This window comes from Colletotrichum abscissum, assembly GCF_030869225.1.
Source record: "Colletotrichum abscissum strain IMI 504890 chromosome Unknown Scaffold_37.1, whole genome shotgun sequence".
Taxonomy (NCBI): Eukaryota; Fungi; Ascomycota; class Sordariomycetes; order Glomerellales; family Glomerellaceae; genus Colletotrichum; species Colletotrichum abscissum.
In genome coordinates, this window is record NW_026850287.1 from 247,711 (window position 1) to 259,785 (window position 12,075).

The 12,075-nt window shown below is 50.7% G+C and overlaps 5 protein-coding genes across 5 annotated transcripts; 4 read left to right on the forward strand and 1 right to left on the reverse strand.

The window, feature by feature from the left end:
• Positions 1-1,890: 1,890 nt before the first annotated feature.
• CABS01_12375 (uncharacterized protein) lies at positions 1,891-2,577 on the forward strand (the record flags this gene model as incomplete). Its single annotated transcript, XM_060545729.1, has 1 exon — positions 1,891-2,577. A coding segment is annotated over one exon (687 nt), but the record flags the coding sequence as incomplete, so codon positions are not given.
• Positions 2,578-3,317: 740 nt separating this feature from the next.
• On the forward strand, positions 3,318-3,649 carry CABS01_12376 (uncharacterized protein; the record flags this gene model as incomplete). The annotated part of the gene is made up of 2 exons (XM_060545730.1): positions 3,318-3,373; positions 3,448-3,649. The coding sequence occupies 2 exons, from the start codon at positions 3,318-3,320 to the stop codon at positions 3,647-3,649; spliced, it is 258 nt and encodes an 85-aa protein (XP_060396587.1).
• A 1,504-nt stretch (positions 3,650-5,153) lies between these two features.
• CABS01_12377 (uncharacterized protein) lies at positions 5,154-5,487 on the forward strand (the record flags this gene model as incomplete). Its single annotated transcript, XM_060545731.1, has 2 exons — positions 5,154-5,188; positions 5,280-5,487. The coding sequence occupies 2 exons, from the start codon at positions 5,154-5,156 to the stop codon at positions 5,485-5,487; spliced, it is 243 nt and encodes an 80-aa protein (XP_060396588.1).
• A 2,823-nt stretch (positions 5,488-8,310) lies between these two features.
• CABS01_12378 (uncharacterized protein) lies at positions 8,311-8,652 on the forward strand (the record flags this gene model as incomplete). Its single annotated transcript, XM_060545732.1, has 2 exons — positions 8,311-8,345; positions 8,448-8,652. 2 exons carry the CDS (start codon positions 8,311-8,313, stop codon positions 8,650-8,652), a joined length of 240 nt encoding a protein of 79 aa, XP_060396589.1.
• Positions 8,653-9,846: 1,194 nt separating this feature from the next.
• CABS01_12379 (sucrase/ferredoxin domain-containing protein) lies at positions 9,847-11,181 on the reverse strand (the record flags this gene model as incomplete). Its single annotated transcript, XM_060545733.1, has 1 exon — positions 9,847-11,181. One exon carries the CDS (start codon positions 11,179-11,181, stop codon positions 9,847-9,849), a length of 1,335 nt encoding a protein of 444 aa, XP_060396590.1.
• Positions 11,182-12,075: the final 894 nt, after the last annotated feature.

The window sequence follows — 12,075 nt, forward strand, 5'->3', positions numbered from 1 at the left end:
ATGTCTGCATGTAATCTGCCTAAGCGTCCCGGTCCCGTTCGGTTGTCAAGCATCCGGACCACCAGGCAGTATCCAATCGCGAAGTCATAGGGTACGGAGGTAGCATCTGTCTCACTTGCCCTAATAATTTTCCCTCAAAATCCAGGAACACTATTTCGACATGTGCACTCCGCGTTCCTGTGAGAAGCACGGGGTTCGCACAACACATCGTTATTCTCGAGCTTATCATATTTAGGCATAGTCTTGAATGCGGTTAGTAGAGGGACGATTTTTATCAGATGTCTGTCGTGGCTAACATGAACCAGACATTTGTAATGTGCTTCATGCACGCTTTGGGCATCTCTATTCTATCATAGGCATTGCATGCTAACGCATCTCGTTGGTTCAGCAACGATAGGGAAGTAGCCGAGATCAGCGTTGAAGCATGACAGTCACCGCAACGTGGTGTCGAAGGACGTCTGAAGATACTGTCAATACTCCAAGAAGCCTCTTGCAGGGCCCAACTGACGATGCTGCCTGGATCATCGGCCGACCCGTGTGAAACGGAATCTCCATGATGTTCGAGATACCGTACTTGAATAATTAGAAGTTTCCTAGGTGTCGGAATAGCTCCATAATCCATGCCGTAGTATTTTCGCAAGTCGGGCTGCGTAGAGAACGACCTATTACCCTGGCTGTAGTCGAGCCACATCGTACCGAATCGAGACGCAGAAGCCTAAAGACGGCATTTTGTTGATCTGATTTTCCTGGAGACCTTAATATTTCCGTTCGTACTGTTCGGAGCCTAATTTGAAGAGGTCTCAACTCGTCGTGGCTCAAGCTTCGCCAAAGGGGTACGCTTTCGTGTCATGCTTGAAAATAAATGATGGGCCAAGAGGATACGATTGTAGACATATCGTGTCGATCGGCCGATCTTGCTGTTCAAGAAAGGGTTCCAACGCTGGACGACTCATGCGTTTTGACTTCGTGGTAAGAAGTTAGTGCCAGGAAGGCTGCTGTATGTTGGCGTATCTCAAGTTGTGACCTGATGATGAAAATGAAGTTCGAAGTGCCAAATATGGTGCCAAAGGTTGATTATTTCCGCGCAGACACCGCTGGGTGGACGAAAGGTTTTCTCGTCTATCCGCTGGTCGAGAAGCTTTTTGAGTCGGGCGAAAAGGGGGCTTGAAGGGAAGAAAATTAACGAGATATAAACGATTGAGTAGGACTGATCGTAGGGGTGCAGTCCCTCATATGCCTCAGAAGAGAAATGAAGGGGAGGCAGCGGGATACCCAACACCACATTGCTTGGGCGAACCAGCCCCGTAGGCGAACCATGCAGACCATTCGCGGCTCTAGCCAGAAGGCGTGCTCTAAAGCTGCCTGATCAGACGTCAACAGCCAGCCTGGTCACTGCCTACAGGTATAAGTGTTCAAAGTAAGCTAGCTAAGTTGTGTAACAACGTTATCTATCTGTTTTTGTTGGAGCCTGGAAGCACCTGAAACCTATCGTGCAGACCGCTGGTCCCAACAACGTTGGCACATTACTGCAGCCCCGTGAAAAAAGGCCACATGAGTAGGATGAATGACCATCTGCTGATGTGTAAACAGGGCTCATCGAAAGCGAAGGAATTTGATACGCTGAACTGACTGCCGAATATGGAGCAAGCTGACGTGTCTAAAGTTCTGGCCCGAGGTGAGGCTGGCCAGCGGCATTGCTGCTGTCATCACCGGTCGGGACGACGTTGAGATGAATGGTTGGTCTCAAGTCTGCGCTAAGTGTTGCCATCTATTATCTTCACATGATGAAAGCCAAAGTCCAGAGTGGGTGTCAATAAAGTGAGGCGTATCCTGCGCTGAAAAACCTCCCCATCGCACCGTCGGCAATCTGGCGAACTATGAGAAGAGTGTACCAAGGAACGCGGGACTCGGTCGAGGAGGAAGGCTCCAAGTGACATTATTGTCCGCCAAAGAAGTGTCACATCCTCCGACTCGAATATCTCGAATAAAAATCCCCAACAATCCCCAACAATCCGTTTCCGATTCCAAATATCTAGGGCCCATTTGACTGGTTCACCACATCGTTGGGTCGAACACGAAGGTGCTTTCATCGAGCAGGTCTCCGACGTGTGCTGGGTAGCCCTGGGTTACTGGAACTTCAAGACTCGTCACGAATTTATCTTGGAGGCTGGTCAAATTTCGACACATCGATTTAGTAGACGATGGAGGGGCTCCTTCTTTGATGGGCTGGTAATGCAGACAAGTCCTGGAAAGGGGCGTTATATTGATGGCTTCGCCGTCTGTTGTATCGCCTCGTTTCATAGCGTGTTTTTAGGGATTAATAAACCAAGTTTCAATGAGTGTTATGGATTCATATTTGGTGTGGTGTTTACAGCCATGAGACCTTGTGAGATGAACGGAGATCAGTCCCATGCTACTTACCATAAAACTATACTTCCACCTGCTCTTACAAAACTGCACGCGAAGATTCGTTACGAGACAAAGTTCTCTCTCGAAGAAGAAGAGGCTTCTTTAACAAAGATACATCTGTGTCTTTCGATGCCATCACGTAGGGAATGCTCAACTTTGAAGCAATGATAAAATCTAGCGGGGAGCTCATGCAAGCACAAGCGACCGGATAAGAGAGAATTGATTGCCTCAATGAAAGGCAGAGTCCGGATCCTTTGCTTTGAATCCATAACTTACTCCCGGTCACGACTTGTGCAGGTGACAGGCAGTACAATGACGGCGATGGCTTCGGTAGTGTCGTCCGGTGCCCGAAGTCCGGTTCAGAGCTTTGGAGTGTGCACAGCTGGTGTATCATCTCAGATCCGGTCCTGAGTGAATTGGTTTGGCCAGACAGGTAATGCCGGGTTTTCGAAAGTCCGATGAGGGACAGTGTCTAGGTATTCTGGTGAACTCGGCTTCGCTCTACGTAAGTACCTTTCCACGAGAGAGGGATGGGTGCGCGCACCATATTGCGGCTCAATGTAAGGCAACTACAAGCTAACCTTAAACGCACCGGCATGCATGTATCATTGTACCACTGACACCATCTCCCTGCAGCTGTACCGAAAGTGGCAATAACGCAAGTTCTGTGCAGGTGGTCTATCAAAGAAGAACGCGATGCTGAAGCACTTTGCTGTCTCTTCGGTTTGAATCTATTCTCATAGCATGGATTTTTCTTATATATTGGAAATGGAGATCTCATAGCTCTCCTGCCAACATGCTTCATTGCCAGCATCACCGCTTTGCACTGCAGTTGCGTCACCGGTTTGTTTGACTGTTACAGGCGCATCGGATCTCGAGAAACACATTGTGTACAGATAATTGGAAAGATGGACACCACCTCCGACTGCGCAGTCGTCAACGGGTATGGAATACGTGGATCCTTGTGTTCCTCTCTTATCATCATTGCATTTGTGCCTACTGTTTGTCGGAATTTCAAACTGATGTCAGACTCTTCAGAGACTTCTCACAAAGATCGCACGATAGTCGAATCGAATATGCCAAAGTGGATCGTACGGAACGACTTCAATCCTTTCTAGCAGACAAAGGTCCTGGGACTATGATGCCTTGCATGACAGCGTCTTCTGAGAGGTCGTTAGTGAAACACCGCGCCAAAGCAAGTCAGAAAATCAACGAGACCATGGCCAAGTTCGAACGTTGAGAGTAGTTGGGAATTTTTTGGCGCAAAAAATTCGAGTCTGTGACATATACGACTGGTAAGTATCTACGCGGTAGCTAGGCTACACATACTGAGCACAGCACCACAGTGAACAGATCATACAGATTGCGAATCCCATCCGAACGAAAGAAGCGACCCGAATGCACATAGCTGTTAAACCTGTCTAGCCTACCACCAACACGTCGACTAATACCCAATGATCTTGCGATTAGTCAACGGCATGGAGTCGGATCTTGAACGGCATTCTTGTTGTGCACCTCAAGGCCCGATGGCCTGGAACAATGGGGAATACAGGAACCATGACGCACACATCCCAGGGAGGGCGCTAATAATGGAAGCACTAAGCTGTAGCGGAGAGCTTCAGTGCGTTCCATGGCAGTGTGGGAAGGTACGTTCCTGTCCAGGATTGGGTACAAGATACAGTTCGCTCCGTACCTAAGGTACCTTATTTAAGGTCTTGTCCGTTAGGGCACCGATCGTGGTTGGTAGAGTACCTTAGGTACCGGCACTGTTCCAACCGCACAGATTGTGAGGTTACGATGGTGGGCGGGTTAGGTGAATGGTGGCCTGGGTGCCTTGTCCTTGCCTGTGGTGCCAGGCACCGCAGCACGTGCTCCACGTGCTTAGGTCCCTTCGCTGATCAACGGTTGGTCCCGGTCTGCTAAATCTGCCCTTTTTCTCTATGTATTTCTTCTTGGTGGACGACGTATCAGAATGTATATTTTCCGTTTTACCGTTCCAGGATCCTGCGACTGAAGAACCCAATTCTGTTCTTGTAGATTGATACAGGATAAAGCCCAAGCCAACAACCAGTCAATGGGCGCGGGACGTTACGCAGCAACTATGTCGTCAACAAACCAGCAGGAGCGCAGCACTACCATACCTCCCGAGTCGTCTAGAACCACGACAGTAGTTTAGGTATTCAATGGGAACGAAGTAGACCAGCAAGGGAAACTTACAAGCATTGATGATGCTCTGAGATTTAGTAGCCCCTCGTAGACAGCATTATACACTATACTGACTGGATCACGATCTTGTATACCAATGATTACGGCGCCCGGATGGAGACATCCTGAGGGCCATACCCGCAGGAAAGGACGAAGGATGGGGTTCTTGGGACGCTTTATTGTACCAGACAACCTAGGTAAGGTACCTAAAGTAAGCTGCTCTGAGCCCCTACCGAAGAGGTACGTACTTGAGCCTTCCATCGCCATCGGGGCCACGGGCTGCACTCCGTCTTTTCGATGCTCGCCGAAATCAAGTTGACATGCCGCGAAGGGAAACTTGAAAACCACCTCGTCTCATACTGGCACTCAGAAAAGTATTAAACAGTACAAATATCTCTAATTCCGGAGCCATCCTTCTTGAAATATTCCCTTTGACTTTCATCACTTTCCAAGGTTTTGAAATTACCGGAAGTCCTTCTCTCGTCACCCAGCATTCGAAAGGGATTTTGCTGTCGAAGTTGTCGGGGATCGAAACAACGATGACTGCAAACTCCAATAAGTCCATTATCCATGGGTAGACACCTCCTTTTCCATTAATTTATCTGAACTCGTCCTTGAGCTGTCTCATATTCGTTACTGAACCAAGCTGACTTAGTCTTCCGTAATGGCGATTCACCCCCGTGCCGCAAGGACACCGACGCCGAAGAGAGATTGCATCTTGGAAGAGAACGACTTCGTCTATTCTCGGGGGATAGTGAATACCCCAACCCGATGCTGCCTCATATGATGAATACCTCCAAGGCGTCTACGAAAAAACACTACACAGATAAACGCGACAGAATCATGGCCATAATCTCGTATCTGGATCAATGAGGGCCGGGTGCAACGAAACTTGGGCAATGAATTGTGGATGTGAGATTCCAAAGATTACATGTAAGTAAGTGCGTGACCTGCCTGAATAGACCAGAAAGAAGAATATGCTAATCTAACGCTTATGGTTGAGGTGCTCAACTGAGTAGAGGTCGGTAGGTGTTCTGGGTAGCCTGGGACACGTCCCGTCGCGTATCGATACCACCCTACTTCTGGAAAGTCCTTCTTTCAACATTCCGGACCCATGACGCCGGGTCGGATGCGGAGTGGAGAGGGATTCGGTGCCGAGAAAGTGGAGAAGTGTTTGCAGTGCGGGTACCTGTGCCTGGGTACCTTTCCGAACAGCTTAGCTCGCTAATTTTCGAGTCGGTTGAAGGATCACACCGAGAAATGACGAATGTCCATGAGGGACGGAGGAAAGGGTACTTAAGGTATCTAGCTAAATACTTAAATAATGGTATTTTAGCGCAGATGCTTTTAACGCCGAGGGGTAACACTTACTACAATGATCGCTAGGCAACTTCTTCTTTTCCTTCACCGTTGATCTTTGTAGGTCCTCGCTGCATTGCCATCAACTTTCTTTCCCGCCCTCGAGTCTCGTGAACCCACACCAAAGACTGGATGAGCACCTCACTTCGTGCACGCAGATTCAATGTTAGTATTTCCTGATACATAATACGAGATATCCCACGAGGCCCGCAGGAAGAATAGCGCCCGGTCGAGTTTCGGTCTTGGCTAAGTGACCCAAGCAGCAACCCGGGGTCTTCACCATACTGGAGGTATCCGACCAATAAAGTTACCTTACCTAAGATGGATATCTGTGGTTGACCGATGAGGATTGCCCCAAACGACAACCTACTCAGTATGTACTACAGTGTCAAAGGTAGGTAGGGTAGGTAAGATAAGTAATGCAAATTCGGCACCCCAGGAGATTCCAGCCCCGCCGCGCACCGTTCCAGGATCCACTCCGTCCGAAATTTCACCACCTAGGCCGGGCCATAGCTCCCCTTGGGTTCAGATGCGGGGCGGAACGGTGGAACCCGCGCAGGAGACACCTTATTTTTAGGTAGTGCACCAGTGTCTATGTACTTAAGGACGACTGAGGCACCTTCAAGCCATGGACTCGAGAAGAGGGGCGGCCGGGACGCGATCATACTTTCTTGATTGCCCAAGTTCATGGGGCAATATCTGGCCAAACACACCAGTCAATGTAAGTCAGATGTGAGGGATTCTCGGAGACTCCCTCAAAGGTGGAAACGGCTGGCCCAACTTAATGGCCTGGTCTACGCAGTATTACCTGCTCTCCTCCTCCTAGCGCCGCTCAGGTTGTTGTGGCTTCGATTCGTTGTTTTCCAGTCCCGATCGCGACATGCCGCACGTTAACGTGCAACTTGCCCTACTTTAATGACGGTTGGACATGATATGACAGGCATCTGCTTCTCCTCTGAGAAAACTTAGTGCCGACTGAAATTTCGGGTCTTCTGATGGTTCATCATACTTGCTTTGTGACCATCGCATCTGCGCCATTGACGAGGATGCTGGCGATTTGAACTAGACACTTCAGTATAACGAAGACTCCACGAGTCTTGCGATGGTCGCACCAGACCTAGTAGGGGACGGCAACGTTTGCATGATCGTTTAAATTTCCATTCAGCGCTGGTGTTCATTTCATAGCAACACAGAATCTGCAGAACTTTACGCTTAGTATGCTCTCAGATGGTGGTTGTTTCCCCGGCTTTTCTGGCGGAAACAACCATCTGGAAATGTATCGGGCTTGGAAAGGAAACCGCCCGGCATGGTACGTATGCGACAAGGTTATCACACTGTGCTCAAAACCACGCTTGACTCATCGAGGTAGTGATTTCAATGCTGATAGAACGTAGGTGAAGGCTGCACTTAGTCTCTTTTGGCCAGGTTGTCAGCGCGCAAAACTGTGACCGTGTGTGAGGTTATGTCTGGTGGCGGCGCTTGCTGGTAGCTGCCTATCTCTACTGCTTTTGAATGCCTCAGTTTGAAGGACGCAACCTGTGCAGCAAGATACGCCAAGACGCACGTGATAAGCAATCCTTTCTGTTGCGTCCAGACCTGAGGGCTGACAGGCGGGTGTTTTCTCTCCCTGGCTCCGATCCCGATGCTGCCCAACTCCAGGCCCTTCTCCACTAACCGCACATCACAACTGACCACAATCACTTTCGAATTCAGGCTGTCAAATCCCCAGGCCCGTCACCTGGAGCCTCCGCTCCTCGTCCGCGTTGCGGGAAGCCATAAGTATCCGTACACTGCTGCCACCCCCCCCCCCCCAACCCCGCCCCCGTGCGCTAGAATGCACAACCGTGCTATCCGTACATATTGCGCTAACGTACGGATATGGAATCCCTGCATAAGGTTGGCTCCCCATTGGCAAATTATACCTTCGTCGCTAGTGGTTCACGGCCCTTCAACTACACAGTACACAGCCAGGAGGTTAAACTTACCCATCATACCAAACTGTAGTATTTGCTTGATACGAACGAGGAAGTACTGCTGCTTCTTAGATAATCAACAAAATGCCCCAGCAGAATTGACAAGGGTATGTTGACTTCAAGCACGGTAAATCGCCGCAGTCTCGAATCTTTCTCATCTCCAACTACGGCCAACTTCGAATTTACATAAGTATGATGAATGTCCCGGCGTTCTACAGTCGGGAACTCACATCTTCACACATTTTGAATCCGTGTTTCGATCATCTTTGCATTTGCTGTTGCCCACGGGGCATTCTTTCCCAATACATTGTTGTCACATCCAACACACTGTGCACCCTAGTACCTACATCAGTACATTGCCAGTATGTACGCCGCCTCAAACCGAGCTACTGTCAATGGGTATATTATCCACCCTATCCCACTTCACACACCTACTCAAAAGCTCCTACTTTCTCTATCGGTCTCCTCTTCCCAGCGAAGCTAACGTTTTCTTTCCTCAAGGGACACCCCTTCCCCCCAAACTGAAGCTCAAATCCTGCAAGAGCAGCAGCTTCGACAAAGCCGAATCCAGTCCTTCCTCAGCGACAACAACGGCCCCAAAACCATGCTCTCTGACAATTCCACCTCGGCGGATAAGTCCATGGCAAAGCATCGTGCCGAAGCAGCTCGCAACATCGAGGACATAATGTCCACCCTCAAGGGATGAGATGCGGTGAAGAATTCGTGAATACCTCTTAGATCTTGGGTGTTTTAAGAACACGCATGTCTATGACAACCCGCCAAGTGCGTGCACATACTTCTGGCATGAGGAGAAACAAACTGACAAGTGCGCTGGCCAGACCTCGACCAACCACTAGACTGCAAACCACTACTTACGGTACCTAGTACACACGCCTGTACTCGGATCCGACCAGGGGGCCTTGGACAAGCCTTGCCAGCCGCAGCTTACACCGATTGGGCGGACCCCGGCCCCAGAAACGCACCGCCCTGTCCGAAAGCACGTGCCATTTACGGCCCTGTTGCTTCGGATTCGGAGAGCCAAATAACTGGAGAACGGTACCGGGCCGGCAAAGTTTCGTGGCAGGCAGCTTTCCCGACAGTCCTTGTGCTCATCACACAATGTTATCTAAGCTTATGTGTATCGCACCACTACCTCGCAGTGTGGTTGGTACTTGCAACCTGTTTCGTACACCTACCGGTACATATACCTCCCACGTCGCCAAACTCCATTGGCTGCGCCGCTGCGCCAGCCCGTCAAATGGTTGCAGCCAGCCAGGGGTGTGTCAACATTCCTACCCCCCAAGTACCATCCCGTCAGGCGCCCCCAGCAGGGCCGCGCAGACGGGAAAGTACTAATTGGATGCCATTCCCCTCCCGCCTCGAACCTTCCCAGATTGACCTTTCATCTCTCTATTTTCCTATTCGATACGTTTCCTCCCGTACACGCCTTCTCGATCCCTTCAATTCGAATCAAACCTTACCATTCCTCGGAGATTTTCCCACACTACCTAAGATAGACCCAAAGTCTAGTTCAACCCCCAAAAAGCCACCACCACGGGTTGCTACAGGCGACGACCCTGTCAAAGCGCGCCTCTACCTCTTCCCGAACCCCGCCGACTTGGAAATACCTGCATGCGAATCGATCTACACGACGTCAGATCGAGGTGCAGATGTCACGGGTTGGAGAACAACGTTCATTGGCTGACGCATGGTGGAACATTGCTTTGGGTGGTGGGACCTCTTCAAAGGAACAGAGTAAAGTTATATGCATGCGATTAACATTAGATAATACAACAAAGAAATTGAGCCGGCCCTTTGAGCCCCCCTTCACACCAAAACGCCGTGGATATCATGCAGTGCCCATAGTCATTCAGTCGTTAATATTTTGTGTCGGTCCAGCTCACGAGGCCCTGGTCTCCCGCAGAGAGAGGATGTAGGGCAGATCAGTCGAGTCCGTCCGCGTCGCGAGTCTAATGACGGAGCCCGAAGCGGAACTTCCTGATGCCCTCGACCGCAAACTGACACTAGATGACGAATGATTCGGACCATACGCCGGCCGAGTCTGGGCGAAGCTATTCATGCTGGAGGATCTCGATATGGCTCCTCGTAATGTACCCAGCGGGGTAGCCGGCGCGGTGCGATATTGAGCCCACGTATTTGCAGAGGAGTTGCGCGCGTTGACGGTCGGCGCTCTCCTAGTATAAGAGCCTTGTGTGCTCTGTGTCGCAGACCGGGATAAGCTGCGTGGAGTGGTAGGATTTGTGGCCATGGGCGCATCATTGTCGATGTCGCTTTCTGAGCCTTCGCTGGGCTCGTCCAAGGGACCGAGGACTGCCGGATCTAGCGGTCGCATGCCGCGCAGTATCGCAGCAAACAAATGCATCAATTCGCGAAATTGGGCGTTCGAAATAGCCCGCGTAGAGAAGCGCGCATGTTCGTAGGTGGAGAGGAAATCGGCGGTCGTCGCATTAAGCGAGATTACCCCCAGCTCAGCAAGGTGGCCAAGGTAGTCGCGCAGACTCATGGGTAACGGGCGCTGCAGCAAGGCCACCGCATCGGCATCGAGCATCGGTGGTTGACTGAAAGAGGTCGGATCGGGAGGCGCCAGTGTCAGGGCCTTTGCTTCGATGAGATTCGGGAGCTCGGAGAGGACGGTGCTGTACTGTAGATCCGGGAGGTCTAGTGAGTTGGGCGATGACCAGCCGTAGTGTTCGATCTCGCCCCAAACCGGTCTTCGAGGAGGTAGCGCAATGCCAGTCTCCTTTTCTGTTGTTGCCGGCTTTTTCAAGGTCGGTAGCTGAAAGCGTTTCCTTGCCGCGCTACCGCCAGAGTTCTGCTTTTCGACCAGTACCTCCTCCATATCGCCACCCAACAAATTCGTCTCAATGCGCGGCCTTGCGTCGTAGGCAATGGCTGCGCTGCGCTTCAGGTCGGCTGTGATCATTTCGTGAACCTTCTTGTTCACGTCGCCCTTCTCAATAGGAACCCATGGCTTCGGTATTGATGCGAGGATCGTCTTGTTGAGATACAGTCGCGTCGCGTAGATGAAGGATACGATTAAAGTGGTGAGGACCAGAGCGGCGGCAATGATCCATATGTTATATGGCTGGTTGTTCGAATAGGCCTGGTAGATGGTGTCGCCGGGGGTGACGAGGAGGAGAAGGGCGAGGAGGAAGCATAGGACGAAGTAGAAACTTCCATAGATAAAACGGAATATCGCTCGTGGGGAGAACATCGGGGGCGATTCGAAAGGGTTTCCCAGCGTTGAGGATTCAACCCGGGAAGCGACGAGAATGCTGGTTGAGGATCATGGACCGACGGGCCAGTGCATGAGGTAATGGAGCAAACTGGAAAAGCATGGCTGGGCGGAAGAAAGAAGCCTATGCGACGAGGGAGAATGTAGCTGTAGCTAGGCTAAGAAGAGCCAGTGTGAAGTCTAGACATTACATAGGGGAGAAAAGGGTATAGTACGGTGGAGGGAGAGAATGGAGGTTGGTGAATATGTAAGTAGACAAGAAAAAGGTGGAGGTTGCGCACGCAGATGCGTGAAGGTGACGACGAAGAAGATGACGGACGGGGGAAGCGAGAGGTTGGTTGGGGGGCTTTCATTTTGTTTTAGCAGTGCCTTCCCGGCCACAAAGCAACAAAGCTCAGGTGGGGGTTCCTCCATGCGGACCCCTGCTGATTTTTAGGTGGGCTTTCTATGCTCTAATCCAAAATCCGGTTTAGCGGCACCAGCGGGAAGGCGGCAACGGGCACTAACTTTTCTACATTCCAGGCGCTCAAAGACAGATGCACAATGGGATGGGACGGAATGGGAAGAGAGGGGAGTCTTCGGAATGGAGGAACCTATTTTTTACCTGCCGTGACGCCGCGTTGGCCTTGGGAAAGGCATAAGCCCCATGACTAAGAAAAGGTAGCGTCTGCTGTCTTACACGTGCGCCAGTACCCAGTCGCGGGCATCCAATCGTCTCGTATCATTGCTCTCGACTAGCTCAAACCGATGAGCTGACGCAGGCAAGGCCGGTTTGTGCGCCTCACTTAACATGTGATGAGACCGTCAATCAGCCCTTCTGTTGATAAAACCATGATGTTGCTGCAATGTTTCACTGCCTCGTGAAATCTGACT